General features: G+C 42.0%; 1 protein-coding gene and 1 long non-coding RNA gene across 2 annotated transcripts; both read left to right on the top strand.

The window, feature by feature from the left end:
• Window positions 1-1,632: 1,632 nt before the first annotated feature.
• Window positions 1,633-3,844, top strand: LOC306938353. The gene is made up of 2 exons (XR_013791715.1): window positions 1,633-2,005; window positions 2,600-3,844. It is a non-coding gene; the product is annotated as an uncharacterized lncRNA (long non-coding RNA).
• A 6,337-nt stretch (window positions 3,845-10,181) lies between these two features.
• snapin (SNAP associated protein) lies at window positions 10,182-17,869 on the top strand. The gene is made up of 4 exons (XM_079522443.1): window positions 10,182-10,368; window positions 12,608-12,654; window positions 14,604-14,722; window positions 15,732-17,869. Exons 1-4 carry the CDS (start codon window positions 10,241-10,243, stop codon window positions 15,837-15,839), a joined length of 402 nt encoding a protein of 133 aa, XP_079378569.1. The 5' UTR covers window positions 10,182-10,240; the 3' UTR covers window positions 15,840-17,869.
• The last annotated feature ends 322 nt before the right edge of the window (window positions 17,870-18,191 follow it).

The raw sequence follows: 18,191 nt of genomic DNA, 5'->3' as shown, positions 1-18,191 counted from the left end.
TGGATGGACAAAAATCCTTTCTCTCCATCCACTACAATTGACAAAACGTGTTTTTCAGTTTCTTCGTATTCATATTCTGTGAATTCAATTCTTATTTTAAACTTGGTGTCAGTAAAAAGGAACATCTCAGGTGCAGTATAGTGACTAGGTGGGCATATAGTTATAGAATAAAATGACGGTGTGGGGTCGATTCCCGCTGGGGATGCTGGGGGCGTGTTCTCTCCTATGTATCAGTGCCCATACCCGAGGTGGGGTTGGCAAAAGGGCCTTTCTGTGTGGAGTTTGCATGTTCTCCCCGTGTCTCCTAGGGTAGGTACCCTCACAAAAAGCATGCAGTAATCCTGGTCTCTAAACTGCCTCCCCCTGGTCAACCTGATGGAGGGGAAAGGAACTGGTGGGAATAACGTGTTCCTTCCACGCGCTATGTCCAACCAGGGAAACTCCCCCCCTGTCAGGTGAAAAGCAGCTTGGAATCCATGCATTGAAGGAAGCATGAGGTCAGTCCGTTGCAGAGGGAGAGGTACAGCCCTGGATTACATTAGATAATTGACACTGGGTGAAAAAAATGGGTTACAAAATCGTGGGATAAAAATGTAAAAAATCAGACCCGTGTGAAGTGAGGAGCGCTAATATATTAAAGTCTAACTCATGTTGATTAGGTGATGTAATGGTGTTGTAAAACAAATGGTGCAAACACAAACATTAAACACCATTAACAATAAAGAGACAATATGACGTAAATGACACATTATGACGTACATTTTTCCTTCATTGTCAATGCATTTACAAAACAAACATTGAACTAAAGACAAACATTAAACCTGTGTATACCCCTCAAAACATAAAAAATCACACCTGTGTGAACTTAGTGGTGTAAGGTATTATATAGCCTGATCAGCTGTGGTCTGACGTAATGTCTGACGTAATGAAATCACACCCGTGGGAACTGAGTGACCATAGCAACCATGCTCATTTTTTTGGTACGAACAAACACGTGGACACGTGGACACGTAAACTAACAAAGCCAGTTGTTGGAGTGGTTTACACCACTCAAAAATAAGAATAAGAAGAATAAAATAAAAGTGAAGGGTGCTCTTATCGTACATCATCATACATCATCTCATCGGCCAATCACAATTTGCGCCCTCACCTTCGTCATCAATGTTTGTGTTACACACACACACAAACACTCATCCATTAATTGTCAATTGCATTTTAATGTTTGTGTAGGACAATATTTGTGTGCACACACACTAAAAGCTGGACATAGGAGGGGCTAGCGCCCCTCAATAATTAAGAATCACAATATAAATCAAATCTGCACCCTATAGGTCTCTTTGGTATTCATGTCTCATGTCTCATGTCTGCTGTTGTGGACCACGGAAGATAAATATATCCGCATGCATCTTTAAGTTTAACTCATCACTTCTGAACTAGCTAGGTGAAGTGTCTATTATTATTATTAGTGATTTGTAGGGAGTCAAAGGGTTAATTTTGGGTAGTTGTCAAACTATTTGAGTTTCTCTCTATTGTCTGCCTGGCCCCTCCCTCTATTTCTCTGATTGGGCCCCATAAAGGGCCTGGCCCCTCCCTCTCTTACTCTGATAGGGCCATCAAAGGCCATCTGTGAGTATTTAGCAGGACCTTACACTTCAATCTCTGTTTAGAGCTGGACTTTTCTCTCCTGCACTAGGTGAAGTATATCAGGTATCTTTGCTCTGAGAATTATTTTTGATTTTGGATTATAGTCACACAGGTAGGCTACAGTCAACCAACAATTGTCCAGTTTTTTGTTGGTCTACTTACTCTACTATGAGAGATATGGATTTCCTACAAACGCTTAAGTCTTTTGTCAAAAAGCGACTATCTGCAGCTGCTGAAGAGATATGTGGGACTGTTGAAATAATTCTAACAGAGTACGAGGATGAGGCTTTCTCTTTGAAGCAAGAAATTGACCACAAACGCAGACAACTGGATTTGATCATCAAATTACACAAAGCAGCAGGTTGGTAAAATCAATAAACTGTATCTTAAAAAGATTGACAACCAGGTTTAAATATGTGGCTTAAAGGTTGTATTTTTGGTTAAAAATAGTCTTGGTTTGAATACAGAATTATAATAATGGGGTTTGAAGCTGGTTTTAATACAGTTGATTGAAATACTGAGTTTGTTTGAATAGAGAATTGTTCATCATATTGCACTGACGAAGGTCCTAGGACCGAAACGTTTGCTTTTTAAATTGCACTTTGAGCACGAGCACTTTGAGCATGTTAAAATAAAGAAGAAATATTTTTCTAAGTCTCAGTTTAAGGAGTTTTACTTCTATTTTCTATACGGTGAGCGAGTCTTTTCCTGTCAAAGTTTCCCTATTGTTAAAAGATATAATGTTTAAATGCATTACACATGTATTTTAATACTGTATATAATTGTTATAGGTAGGTTTGAAGTATCAAAGTTGAAGAACAATGTCTCCGATTAGAATTAATCACATAATTTGGAAACAACAGACACATTCACTCCACAGCTACAGACAATCACAAATGTACATGTCATGCTCTTTAGTGACTCTTATTTCATATTTTGCCTGGATTTCTTGCAGGCTCTGCATGTGAAGAAGTTTTCCCTGAATGGCAGGAGCGTAACTCCAGTCTTGTCCAGGAGGAACCAGAACCTCTGCAGGATAAAGAGGAACAAGAGGGGCTACTTCTAAGACCAGAGGAGAGGTTGACATTACTAGCAGTGAAGAGTGACGAGGGCGAAAACACAGAGACCGAGCCTGTAGCCAGCACCTCAACTGAGCACATGACGACTGATGCTGATGTAGAGGACTGTGGAACATCACAATCAACTGGTGATGACCAGCTCCTGCCTTCACACTGTCCTGGATCTGACAGTGATGAAGAGAGGGAGGTGACCAGGCAAGATCAGTTCGCTTTAAACATACTTAAATCACACAATATACAAGGACCATTGTGTTTTTTGAGCAGCATGCCTATCCAGGGCCTGAAATCATCAAAACAAGCACCCATCACAAGTTCCACAGGGAATACACCCATTAGTTGCCCTGACTGTGGCAAAGGCTTTTGTCAAACATGTGCTTTGAAAATGCACATTACGAGTCGTAATGCATGGGAGAAACCCTTCCGATGTTCAGTTTGTTGGAAAGGCTTTCCTCGAAGGGGTAATCTAGTAATGCACATGAGGTCCCATACAGGAGAGAAACCATTTAGCTGTACAGTTTGTGGCAAAAGCTTCAGTCAGAATAGTGATCTGAAAATACACATGAGGATTCATACAGGAGAAATCCCCTTTAAATGTACAGTTTGTGACAAGGCATTTAGTCAAAATTCTAATCTTAAGAAACACATGCTGATACACACAGGTGAAAAGGCTTTCAGATGTAAATTTTGTGGCAAATGCTTTAGTCAAAATGAAACTCTAAAGAACCACTTGAGAAATCAACATTAAGACGGAAAGCCAACGGTGGCAGGTGGCTTGATTGGTATTAGCCATCATCATTTACTCTATATTTGCATTATAATCATTAACTGGACAGCCCCCAAACAACAATGGAGGCTCTTAAGGGGGCAGTGTTATAAAGAGTGAACTTAAAGGGATTTGCCAAAAACCTCTCCTAGAAAATGGATTTTGCACATTTTACACACAAGAGCATACAATGTAATGCTATGACAACTTCTTTCCCTTCTATTATTGAAGTAGTGTTGTTCAGCTATGTACTAGGCATATATATATTTTTTTCTATTTTGTTTGTTTTTGTAAACATTTGCAGCTATGACATATTTGTATTATTGTGTTTCAGCAAATACACTTTTGCATTCCTACATTTGACCTCTTGTTATGTTTTAAACTTTTGCATTCCTACATGGACATGGCCTACTCTCTCTCAATTAAAGGTGTGAAGAAAAAAATATATAACAAAGTACACATACAGAGCTGTGTTAGTTGCGACCGAAGGTTGCAGTTAACTATGGAATCATGCATTTCCTGTCAGTGTGTTGGTCAGGCACCATATATGGCGCCCGGGTCTCGTGACATCATGTGACATCAGGGTGGTACTTGCTGTGGCTAGGGACACATGCGTCAGTAAGCAGGAACTGGGGATGGCAATGAAGGACCGGGAAGTCTGGCGTGGCATTGTGAAATCCATGATCTGGGGCATGCATCGTTCCAAAGGCCAGTGCCCAACGGGCACCGCTCTAGAGGCTTTGGACAGGGCCCAAATTAGCCTATTGATCACACCTGATGACCCCTAGATCTCCATATATGGAGCTGGCCTGTTATGTTATGTTATTACAGACCCATACGGGTCCATTTGGTTTCAAACTATCATTTAGCTGGGGGACCCCCTGGAACTCCCTCAAGGACCGCTGGGGGTCCCCAGACCCCACTTTGGGAACCACTGGTGTAAACACAAACATGGAAGATAAAAGTGAAGACGCAAATTGTGATTGGCCATGCAGAATGAGATGATGTAGGCTATGATGATAAGAGCGCCCCTCACTTCACACGGGTGTGATTAATTATATATATATATTTTAGGGGCTTTTCTGCCTTTAATTCTAATAATAATGCACAGTGGAGATGGACAGGAAACGCACGAGGAACCTGGGACTCGAACCCGCGCCGCCGGGCTGTGGTACTATGCGCCTGGACTGCTAGGCCAGCGGGCGCCCCATCAGAAGCCGATCTTTTCCAATCAGGATGGAATATGAAAATCACACCATAGTGTGAAGGGAGCGGTGGCTTTGGAGTCAAGCACAGATAGTTCTTGCTTTTGTATTTTTGGATAAAGCCTTTCCATAGGAGTATATTTTTATATTTTTCCAAAAAGAATACAAACAGCCAATAGCAGATTACAAGTTATCCCCCTCACTGGGGAAAGTTCCGGGAGGAAAAATGGGAAAGCACCGGGGTGAGTTGTCCAGTATTCGCCTGGACCACTAGCCACCAGCTATCCTGCACCATAGACGATGACGTCCAGGCTCGCATCGGCCTGGCCTCTGCTGCCTTTGGTAGGCTAAGGTCCAGGGTTTTTCAGAATGGGAACCTCACCAGCTCCACTAATGCAGCTGTGTACAAGGCAGTCTGCCTCTCCACGCTGCTCTACAGCTCGGAAACCTGGACATCCTACCAGAGGCACATAAACTGTCTTGAGGCTTTCCACATCGTCTGCCTCCAAAGGATCCTGGGTCTGACCTGCATGGGCCGACAGGATGCCGTACATTGAAATCTATGACCGGACCAACACACCCAGCATTACTGCACTCCTTGGCCAAAAACACCAGCCCACCGCCTGCCTATACCCCGACAGATCCTGTATGGCCAGCTTCAAGCTGGTCAAAGGGCTGCTGGGGTCCAAAAAAGAGGTACAAGGACCACATCAAAACCCCTCCTTGAAGAAGTGTGACATCAAACCACCAGCACTAGAGTCCCTGGCTGTTGATCGGCACACCTGGAGCTCTATACCTGCCACCAGGGAATCACTCGTCTTCAGGAGAAGCTCACATAGAGGAGAGTACAGCGGCGTGCACAGAGGCACCAACGTGACAAAGTTCCACCGACCACCATTGCTGCTGCCTTCCCCTGCCCCTCCTGTGACAGTCTGCAGATCACGCGCCGGTCTGAACAGCCACCTGGCTATGCACATATGTCAGACGCAACAATAATCATCTCATAAATTATATTTGGAGCAACGTCATCGCATGTCGGACCAACGCACTGCCGTGGAAGCGAGCGGCTGTGGCATGCCCATCTGGTTTTGACCAGATGGGCATGCTTCTGTCTTCATTTCTGACTTCAACATGCCTCTCGTTTTGGAATATTAACGCTTCTAGATGGAATTATGCCTCCCGGTTTTGGTAGGGAACGGAAGGGTAAAGTCTCTGCACTCTATAGCGGCTTTGTTTTGAAGAAAATCCTGGCGCTCATTGTGTTAACCATTATTTTATACCTTATACCTTAGCTGATGCGTGCAAATCTTTGAATATAATCGTTGCTGTCGGAAGGAAACCCCATAACTAAATTTTTGAGGTTTTTGATTTTTTTTTGGCATAAATCAGTGCTATTGAACACCCTTTACGTCTGTGTTGTTTCAAAAATATTGAACCAATGGAAAGTAATAAAAAGTGCTTTGGACAAAACCTCTTAACTCCATTAGTCCCTCGAACTGTCTGCTAAAACAACTCCACCAGCTCTCCCCCTCTCATGGAAGTAATTGACAATATATAAAGTTACAACACCAACTTTGATGGGGCTGCATTGCTTTGTTTTAAGAATATAAGGTTTTCTTTCCTGAAAAATTTATATTTTTCATTTCCTGGAAAATTTAGAGTAATGAGGTTTCCTCCCGACAGCAGAGATATATTCTTTCACAGTGAACGTTTTTAACTCAAATATTTGCTTCTGGGGGGGTCCCTGGAACACCATGTTTTCAGATGGGGGTCTGTGGCCAAATACAGCTAATTCGGAGGGTCCTTGACATGAAAAGGTTTGAGCACCGGTGCACAACTGATTCAGGATTTGGAAGACATTTTGTAGAATCTGGTTTTGATTGATTGATTGAAATATTTATTAACAGTTTGCAGTACATTTCAAGCACAACTCAATACAAAGACTGGTCTCAGGTCTTTAACCCATTTAGGACTGAGACCAGATTCTACAAATGTCTTCTATTCTGAATCATAACAGTTTCCTTTGCTTTCTGGCTTTTTGCCTTTATCGATAGTTATTAATGAAGACAGTGGGAGGGAGGGAGGGAGAGACATGCAGCAAAGGTCGTCATGAACGGGACTCGAACATGCAACGCGCTGTCAGGCCAGAGCCTATATGTGGCATGCGCCTGGACCACTAGGCCAGCAGGCGTCCCTGAATCATAACAGTTTTCTGTTCAAGGACCCTAAAAACAATATATGTAGTTTTAGAAACAGTCTCTAGACGTTTGGGCGTTGACTATACTGTGGTTAGTGAATTCCATGCGAGAAGGCTTTCTTACTTATTTGTAGTTGTTACGTCATCAACAAAGAGGCCCAGGTGTTATTTTGTGCAAAAGTGCATTATTTCCCCTACCATAAGCCCTCAATGGGGATTGGGTTTTTGTGCTAATTCGCTTATTTCCATCGAAATAAGTAGTAAAGTGTGCCGATTGGGATATTATTTAAATTATGAAGAGAGGATATATACAAAAAAATGATTTTTGAGCGATGGAAATAAGCGAATTAGCACAACACCCCGTAGCCCCATTGACTGAGATTCCATATATTGATCCTTCCCCATCCATCCTTCCTCTTCGATGTCTCCCTTTTGACTGATGTCCATTTAAACTCTAGACAGGCCTGCCTCAAAAATGATTAATGCAGTCCCGGCCCTACCTGGGCCCTTATCAAACCCTGTACACTCAAGAGAATGTCCCTGCTACCACCCTTAGATCCCCATGTACTGTATGGAGCTGACCTGTTCTGACATTCCATATGTTGAATCTGACCTCATCAAACCCTGTACACTCAAGACATGCTCCTTATATGGACTTATATTCATTCAATGTTGATCTGACCCTCCATGCCAAAGCGCCAGCGCTCGTCCAGCAGTCTGCCGTCAACGATGGTCAAACATTGGCCAAACATTGGCCACATTGTTAAATATGATCTAAGAAAATTGCTGATCTAGATCGGCTATTTTCACAGTATGTCTTTGTGGAACTGAGTCAAACTAAATATAATGCCTCACCTCCTGCTTGTCAGGGTGGTGGTCCCCAGTTCAAATATGATTATTTTGGGGGGTCACGGCCTGAAAAGTTTGGTTGTCCTTTCTCTATACGGGCCTATCACAATATAGAGCTATTTTACAAAGAACATGACTTACTGCACCTTTATGGGGTGTATGTCTGTGTGTTCCAGGTCTTAGTGATCTTGTCTACAGATGGTGCAGGTGAACGGAACACTGTCCCCCTCCCAGTGAGCTGTGGCGTTCCACAAGAAAGCATACTAGGGCCTTTACTATTCCTAATATATGTAAACGACATGACATCAGCTTCTGACTGCAACTTGTTCCTGTTCGCAGATGACTCAGCACTGCTGGTCTCGGACAGGAACAAACTGCAGGTTGAAAAGGCCCTCAGCTCTGAACTCGGTAGAATCTGCACCTGGCTCACTGATAACAAACTATCTTTACACCTGGGATCTCTTTGGATCAAATAGTAATCTCAGCAAGGCAGATGGCTTCTTGGTTAGAGTGGGTGACAATATTATCACACGAAAATATGAAATTACCTACCTAGGTTCCATCCTGGAGGCAAATCTTTCTGGTGATAAAATAACCACCAATTGACTTAATCAAAAATGTCAACCAAAGAACAAGATTCCTATACATGATCTCCTCACTGGTCGACAAAAACACCTTGAAGACCCTAACAGGAGCCCTCGTACATGGTTTCTTCGACTATGCATGCACCTCTTGGTACCACAGCACCTCAAAGGCCCTTAAAACAAGGTGGGGCCTTTGAGGTGCTGTGGTATCAAGACAAACTGGTCAGGCTACTATTTGGCCTCACTCCCCGAACCCACCTCACCCCTGCCCACTTTGACAGGCTTAGGGTTGAGTACAGCATCTTGCAATGGGTCTGGTCCACAAGATTCGATACACCACCAAGATACCCATGTACCTGTCTAAATACTTCCTTAATGTCAACAAAGTCCACACCCACAACACCAGAGGGAATTCAACAAACCATGTGCAACCCAGATTCGGCACAAAAAACGCTCTCAAAGGGCACCTACGGACGGCTGCAATTCGAAACTGGCCCCCGTAAAATCTGAACCCCCACCCACCCCTTTTACCCCCTCAATGTTTTTTCCCCTTTTTACCTCTTCTATGATGATTTCTTGTTTTTGGCTATATAGAAGTGTATATTTGTACGTCTCTAAATGTTATGATGAATTGAACATGGTGGACCCTATTGTAAACAAGTGTAATGCTTTATGGTGTTGTCCACAGTTAACAGTTTTGTATTGAGTTGTGCTTGACATGTACTGTAATTCTCCAATCTGTCAATCAATCAATCAATCAATCAATCAATCAGTAGTTAACAGCATACAGCAGCTGTTCATGTTGGCACACACCCCACACTCACTGTTGTTAGGTTAGGGCATAGGGTTAGGGTTGTGTAGTTACTTTGCCATGAGGCAGACAGTTTGCAGTGAATGTTTTTATGAATACTCTATGAATCCAGTAGATGGCGGCAATGCAACACGGACAACAACAACGGATGCCAAGAACAAGGACAAGAAGTGTTTCTAAAGGTAAAATAATAAGTACCTTATGCAAGCATACATACAAGGCTTGGATCAAGAGATGTATTTGATCGATTCTGATCTGACATAAGCAAAAGTCAGACTCAATAAAATACATTGATGATAGTCTTGATCCAAGGATACATGATGTTAACATATACAATACTACAGCATAAAAGTATCCCATGCGAGAATGCAGACATCAACAGTGTTTTTAAGGTTTGATTGATTGATTGAATACTTTATTAACAGTGTGCAGAAAAAAACACAAAGAAAGTACAGTTCAATACATGGTCTAAGAGGATTTTAAACCCAAGAAGGCCTATATGGCTTGCATGGTTCCATTGGGGTTATTTACCGGTATATTCAATTCATCTGAGGTAAAATAAGTACTCCATGCTTGCAGAGGTCAGCAGTTTTAGTAAACGTACAATCAATTACCCCATGATGATGCACTACAGACAGCAGTAGGCCTACTGATCTTGAACATGGATGATGGATGGAGAACCCTGCAGAAGTCTTAGTGCTTTTCTGGTTTATCCTCGTAGCTAATTTTGTATTGACCTGTAGCCTACTTTCGTTTGAACTGTAATTTCAATCAATCAATCACCTCGGCTCGTATAGTACTATTTTTCGAGGTAATTCGAGGTAAAATCAGTACCCCATGCAGCAGTATTATTGAAGGGCGCTAGCCGCCCCTCCTATATATATATATGTTTAATGTTTGTTTTTCCTTAAACAAACATTAAAAACGCCATTGACATGGACCGAGTTTAATGTTTGTTTTGTCCATGTTTGTTTTGTCTGATATTTACGTCATAAAATATGTATATAGGCCTATAGCGACCCTCACTTCACACGGGTGTGAGTTTTCTATTCAAGGTAAAATCAGTACCCCATGCAGCAGTGCAGCACAGAGAATTAAACAGACAGACATGGCGGCGGCTGTAACATCGGTGTGCACTCCTTCATCCTCAGACCATTCAGATCCTATCGCAGAAGGTCTGTTAGATCTGTTAAAACCTGCCGTGCAGCAACTAGATCTGCATGTGCACTCCGTCAGGTATATGTAACATCGATTATTACTAAATGACACTAAAGCTGTTTTTAACGCAGGTTTTGTTCTGTTGTTATGGTTATTGTGACTGGCTGTCCCATGATGGTCATGTGATAAGTCTGGCCTTCTCCATATTATTACGGCAATACGACAATAATTAACAATAACATGTCCGTCTCGCTTGTACAAAGAGCTGATGGGTTGTCATCTTCTTATCGATTATTGACTAATGACTATATCTTGATTATCTTATCTTTTTTATTGATTGTACTTTTTTAGATTAAAAGGGTGCAGTAAGTGATATTGTTTTGTTAAAATAAATGTATAATAGCCTACTAAATAGCTCTTTAATTTGTGGTGACGGGTGTAACCTTTTCTGTATTTGGGACTATACAGAACAGGTAATCTAGGGTCCCGAAAGGGGATAGCCAAGGTATCCCCCCTAGGCTAGCTACTAGCCTATTTGTAAACAGAAAATACAATATGGCAGGTTTACCAACAAACGTTTTAACAGTCTGCCTGTCTTGATCCTTTTGGATTTTATAGATTCCAATTAACGATTCCTGTAGATCGGAAACTCCGAGAGTTATGTTGGTCCTTGAAATGTAAACGTTTCAGAACCACCGGTGTTATGTGGTCGTGTTTGCGGACTCTCAGATTAGGACCCTGGCAGCGCTGTTCTGAATGTACTGGAATCTTAGAGTAGACTGGAATGGGTACATTTCAAACGAAAGTACAGATCAATACAAAAACTGCTAAAGACTTGTTTACATAAAAAAATCTATGGAAAAAAAGGGGGGAAAAAAAGAAAATCACACCCGTGTGAAGTAAGTGGTGCAACTCCGTGTGGGGATCCCGGGGAGTTCCAGACCCACAGGAACGCACCCAGGGTGCCGGCCCGATTCCGGCGAGCCGCCCCGCGGCCGAAACGGTTGAGAAATGACAGAGTTACCGTGTGGGGGTCCCTCTGTACCCTCCACTGTACTGTCACTGTACTGTACTGGCACACCCGAAATCACCATATATACAGTTAAAATGTGCGTGTGTTTGTGTGTGTTAGGTTGCGCACAGGTGGTGAAAAACAACCATGCTGTTTTCGTGCTCGGACGCACCCAGCCACCCACCCAGCCAGCCAGCCACCCACACACATAGTCACTTAAAGGACCACTTCACCACTTTTCAACATCTCTTCATATAATTGGTCCTCATTAATGTTCATGATAAAACACCACCATTTTTTCCTACTCAGTCTGTGTCTCATAGGAGGGCTTTGGGCCGTTCGGACACCCGTCCACCAGTGACATCATCATTAGGCAGATTTTTTTTTAAACAAGATTTGTTTTAAAATATATTTAGATTTGTATTATCGTGAGAACGATGGCTTCAACTTTTGCATTGCAATTTTTCAGGAAAAGAAAGCCTGCCGTTTCTATTAGCTTGGATTCACCATCAATGATGTCACTGGTGGACGGGTTTCTGAACTGCCCACAGCCCTCCCATGAGACACAGACTGAGTAGGAAAAAATGGTGGTATTTTATCATGAACATTAGTTAGGACCAATTATAGGAAGAGAAGTTGAAAAGTGGTGAAGTGGTCATTTAAGGAAGTGGTTGCACCACTTAAAAAATAGCGTTTGGTTTGTTTTCACAACCAAGTGTCAATGTTGCGCTGCCTAACACACACACACACACACACACTGTATATATGATGATTTCGGGTGTGACAGTAGGCCTACAGTACAGTACACGGTAACTGTCATTTCTCAACTGTTTCGGACAAGGGGCGGCGCGCCGGAACCGGCCCGGCCCCCTGGGCGCGATCCTGGGGATTCCTGTGGGTCTGGAAGTTCCGGGGACCCCCCGGGGACCACCACACGGAGTTGCACCACTTACTTCACACGGGTGTGATTATTATTATTATTTTAACAGGGGCCAGTTTCAAATTGCAGCCACCCGTAGATGCTCTTTGAGAGTGGTTTTGAAGGCGTCTAGGGAACGTAGAACCTGGGGAATATAGGTACGGTCCCATTGGACTTTTATAGCAGACGTGCGCACGGTGCAGTGCACCTGCCAGCTCTGACGGTGTGATAAAACTCTTCCAAATGTGATGATGGAACTGATTTTTCTGGTTCCTCAATGTTGGATTCCTCCGGTTCTGGATCCCAACCTTGCGTGCAACGTCAGTGTTGTCATTGATGGATTCATTTGACCATTCTTGTAATTCTGTGTCTGTTTATTTCCCCAGAGAGAGTCAGGTGGAACTGAGAGAACACATTGACAACTTGGCCACAGGTAAAACCCTGCTGCATATATAGCCTACTGTGTAGTCTAGTGTACACTGTATGTTATTATACTCTCAGCATATGGATAATATAATTAAGCTGTTAAGAGATTTAATTTTGGTCCTATTCACGTGGGACACCTCTGTCATTATTTGATAATTAGGAGGATGTCTGCATTTGTTTTAAAACCACTTGACTAGACCTGAGTTGAGTCTGTACTTGGCCTATATGCGTGGGCGCTTGAGCTTGCCTTGTACAGTATATACTGTTTTTGTCTAATTTGTATTTGTAATTCCCAAGTAAAATGTAATGATGGTCACACTGACATCTGGTGTCTCTAGGCACATAATTTGAATTCATGCAGAAAACCTGACAATGTAGATTCAAGTGGATACAGTGCTGTCAGCACTAGTGTCACAACATAACACTACTACTATGTTCTGTTATTAGTCCATTCATTGTCTAAATCGATTGTTTTCTGTTTTAAAGGTAGGGTAAGTGATATGGTCATACTATAGAGCAGGGGTCTTCAATGTTTTTCAGGCCAAGGACCCCTTAGTTGAGACAGGGATGAAGCAGGGACCCCCACAACATATTTAATTCATGTTAAATGTGTTTTCTGACAATTAACCACTTAAACCCTCAACTTGTAATTGGACTGCTCTTTTTTCCCTCTACACCAAACCTCTTCCCGAAAATGGCTGATCTACAAGTTCACAATGCGCCGCTGAGCACATTTGCTATTTTCAGCTAATGTTTCCCCCATAGGAATGTACAAATAAAAAAAAGGTTTCCATTACAAGATTATAATATATAATTAGATTATAAGATTTTCTGACCACCCTGCAGTATCTCTGAGGACCCCCTGTTGAAGACCCCTGCTATGTTTTTTACTTTGTTCAGTAACAATGGTCTCCCTGTCTCTCCAGCTCTTAAAACGGAAAATACATTTTCAGGCAGGTTGTCAATTTCATCCAACCAGAAAGGAGAAACCATTTATCAGCTTCAATTTGGTAGTGTTCCAATGTTAATTTTGTCTGCTAATTTTATTTTTGTTTCAACACTCTCAATTGCATGTATTGATCCTGTATGACTTATATCTCCTGGTTGGATAAAATGTGTATCGCAACCTGAAAATGTGTTTATTTTCTGTTTACTCAAGAGCTGGAGAGACCTATTATTAATTGAGTATACAATGGACCTCAAGCCCCTGGGGATTTTTGTTATACCTTTAGCATTACGTTTGACTGTACTTCCTGTACTGTCAATAATCGTGTGATAAAGTATTCAATCAACCAATAATCCAAAACCAATATATAGCAATAATTGCTATCAAAGCTTTACTTGGATATTGAGATGCGTTCACCTAGGTATTTGTTCCTGAGCACAGCACATGTGTTTTAAATTGTTTTCAATGGGAGCTCCTCAGCACTGAGACTGAGTGAGGATCCTGTCTCGTGTGGCACCTTATCTCTCACGCCTAGTTCCAAAGTCCTGATGTCACTCCCACTACACCTATGGGTCCGTCACAGCGTTATTTTAGGCAAATCTTAGATCCCGCCATATAAGAACTGTGTTCCAAACCAGTCTTTGGATAAATTAGTACTTTTCCACAGTCAGTTGAGTAAAATTGCTGGGGTGATTTGTTTATTTCTGGAGCACAATTCACACAGATGGGATCTAAGATTTCCCTATGGGAAAAAAATTCCACTGTGACCCAGGGGGACAGAGCCCTTTAATGGCAGTGAAACAAGAGCATCTATTCTTATTTATTATTTTTTTGGTCACCCAGAGTTTACAATTCATCTCTTGGCGAAACATATCGCTTTCACCCCCATTAATTACCTCTCATTCATCAATGAACATTAGTTTTAATAGTTTTGTCAACAATATTAACTTTGATCCGTATAGCCTGTTATCTTTTTTTTAAACTTTTTTTCTAACATTGATTGTTTACAGAGCTGTGTCGAATCAATGAACACCAGAAGGTAGCGCTAGACCTGGATCCTTATGTGAAGAAGCTTCTGAACGCACGGAGAAGAGTAGTGCTGGTCAACAACATCCTGCAGAATGCTCAGGTCAGTGCCCGACAGTAACTAAGTATATTTACTCAAGTACTGTACAAAAAAAGGTACTTTTACTTACTTTACTTGAGTATGTCCATTTCTCAATACTTTATAGTTTATACTACTGTACCTCTTTCTGTACAGCTTTAGTTAAAAGTGACGTTGTAGATAAATTGTACTACAAAACAAATTAAGACATGGCTTTGACTGTCACATCACACTGCATTGTGAGCTTGTAATAAAAAATAAGGAAAAAAGTTTTGGTGTCAAAATAGCTGATTTACAAGCTCACACAACACATGGTGATGTGAACCGTCGTCAGCTTGTATATTGGCTATTTTTGTGTGACATTGTGAAATATGGGCTTTTTTTGCCATAGCACATTATTGGTACCAGCCATTGTCAGTCATTTCTTTGTATATTTCAATTATTTGTTATTTGTCTGCTCTGTGCAATTTGACAAGTACTGATTTAGAAGGAATTCGTAGATTCTTTACTTTACTTACTTTACTTTGTTAATTTTGACGGAACAAGCATATTCATGAATATTACAAACCAATGCAATTTAAATACACCAGAATTAGCAAGGATGATAAATGTAATCTGCAGTCCCCACACAAAACATAAAAACAAAACGGGCAGGCATTGAAGCACATCACCGGTACATTAATGAGACGAGGCATAAAAACAAACATACAAGAAACAAAGTACAGGCCTGGCCCATGGCTCAGTGGTCCAGGCACCTTGGCTGGTAATCCAGTCTGGCAGTGTGCCGCGGGTTCGACTCCCAATCCCGACGGCCTTTACTGCATGTCTTCCCCCCATCTCTCTCCCCATTTCTTGTCAGCCTACTGTCTGTCCCTCCATAAAATATATAAAATAAAGGCGAAAGCCACAAAAAAAATACATTTAAAGAAACAAAGTACAAGTACAAGATTCGTCTTAAGCGTTTCAGAGGTGAGGAGACGGCCAAATGAAGGTTGTGTTTGATTGTAAAAACCCTGAACTGTATTTCCTGCAGGAACGACTGAGGCGTCTGAACCACAATGTTGCCAAGGAAACGGCGAGACGGAAAACCATGCTGGAAGCATCCGGAGCCTTCGCAACGCGCTCCCCTAGTAAACCATGACTCCTCCTCCCCCTGGATCCCTGGCCCCTCCCACTTCTTAGAAACAGTGGGCGTGTCTGGTGGAATCGTTCAAGTTGTCACCGTGGTGGTGTGACATATCTGTACAGGACCTCGTAGCAGTGAGTGACAAAGTCCTCACTTGCCTTTAGCACCATTTGCTAGCTAAAATTTGGTGCATTGCTTGCTGTACTAGCCCTACTTTCTTGGGCTTTATGATATGGTGCATGAATGAGTGAATGAATTAATTAATGAACGAACGAACAATGAATTAAATGCTACAGAAGGCTATTCCGCTTTCCCACTGCAGAGCACCAGCTCAAACTGTCTCCTGGCTTTACTTTGTTTTCTGCTGCAGGTGGGACCATGTTAGGGGAAGGGGAGCCGGGCTAAGATGGCCATTTTTTGTCATTGTGCTCCTACGGGCTTGGGGGTGGAGCCGGTCAGCAGGGAATGTTGAGAGAGGAGGAGGAGTAGGACTTAGTCCTCCCGGTGGGGGCTCCTCACTGGCATGTCAGCCGGTAGGATAAAACAAATGTGTTGGGAGGGTTACCTGGTATAAAAATAATTGGCTACTCTTAATTTTAATCAATGGAGTAAAGTTAGGCCGCTACCATGCAGTGGAATAACGCCATATTTATTTGCAAATGTCTGTTTTTTGTATAACACATGATTGGCCACAAGTGGGCGATGTTTTGCTATTTAGATTTAACTAGAGAATATGAAGGCAGGCAATTGTTCCATATCTAATAAGAATTCACGTTTATTGTATTGTTGGAGACAGAATAAACATCATAATATGAGCAACTGATTGTGAGCGTTATAGTGTTATCAACAGACTGTATGTAGGAGTGTGTTTGGAAATCTGGAATCGAACCTGGGACCTCTGTCAGCCCAGGTGGGGGCTATAACCATTCAGTTATGGCCACCCTTTTAAAATTCTCTCAAATGAACACTAATTCATGCCATGTCTAACATGATTATCACCTGTTTAGTAAGTAGATGTGTGTTGAATACATAGTCTATGTACCCCCCTTGGGGTACCCCAAAGATTTACAGACCTCTGGAGGTAGTCCAACATTTTAAATAGAGATGCACGATATTGAAATTATGAATAATGATTAGTGACCGCCTGACACTCTATGACGTATTCAGTAATCTTATGTCATGTTTTTTATGACTGTCGTGTCACACAGATACGTCACTCTTCTGCACATAGAAATATCGTATGCACACACCTTCAAATAAAGTATGAATGGTAAATCCAGTTTAAAAATAAAATCTAAAAACCCACTGACGTATATGCAAAGACGTACCGGTATATGCAAATAATACACATTTGATATAACTATATAGGGTCCCCTTACTGAACAAACCTACCTACCTATAGGGACTGACGCACGCACACACCAATGTATCCTATGTAGTTATTATTTAGTCACAGCCTCTTGTTAATACTTTTCATTGGCCAATATAAAAAAATCACACGTGAAGTGAGGGGTGCTCTTATCATCACATTGTGCTCAGCCAGTCAAATATCACATTCCAAGACACAAAAAGCTGTGAAAAACAAACAAACGCAAACTTATAAAAACGTTCGCTTTCAAATATTATGAATTATATTAAAAATGGCAGATTGGCTATTTTCACTACTTTTGTGTGACTGCCTACGACAAAGTAGGTGGTCTGGTGTCCCACAGGTCTGTATTGGTCTCCTCCTTTTTCCTTATACGCAAATCTCTTTGCTCAAAGTAGCCAATCTACAAGCTCACAATGTGTCACATTACATTGTGATCTTTTAGATCGGCTATTTACGCCAAATGTTCACTTGTTTTCGCCGAATGTTCACCTAGTATGCCATGGCCAGAATAGAGGCTCTTTGAAGTCAAATGTCACATTATTTTCTTCATTATTTTGCCTGTCACTGAAGATGAATAGAAGAACAATGAAACATGTTCTGAGTCAAATACCTTGCTCTGTATCCTAACCTTCCTTAATTCCCCATTTCTTAATAAACGCCATTATCACTCGAATCTACTGCGAGCCTTCTCTTCTCCTTGTCTATAGCATTGTTCTGTTGACCCATGCTCCCCTATGAAATCCCTGCCTTGCATTCTCGTGTGAGAAGGGTCACCTTCAACCCCCCCCTGTCCGTATCTCATTGCAAAACATTCATTATTGACACAGGAGACGCGCATACCATACTGCACATCCAATGATGGAGGAGCAAAGCCACTGCCCGGCTGAAGCTATGTATAGGTGAAGATTGCTTTTTAAAGAGGGATGTGCTGTATATCGTTGCCCCCAGGGATCATTGAGGGGGTTCCAGGTGGGTCCCTAGCAAAAATGTGGAAC

The sequence above is a fragment of the Electrona antarctica genome (genome assembly GCF_951216825.1).
Source record: "Electrona antarctica genome assembly, chromosome: 15".
NCBI classification, from domain to species: Eukaryota; Metazoa; Chordata; class Actinopteri; order Myctophiformes; family Myctophidae; genus Electrona; species Electrona antarctica.
Note: the sequence above shows the minus strand (reverse complement) of the source record. Positions and strands in the feature narration are given on the sequence as shown.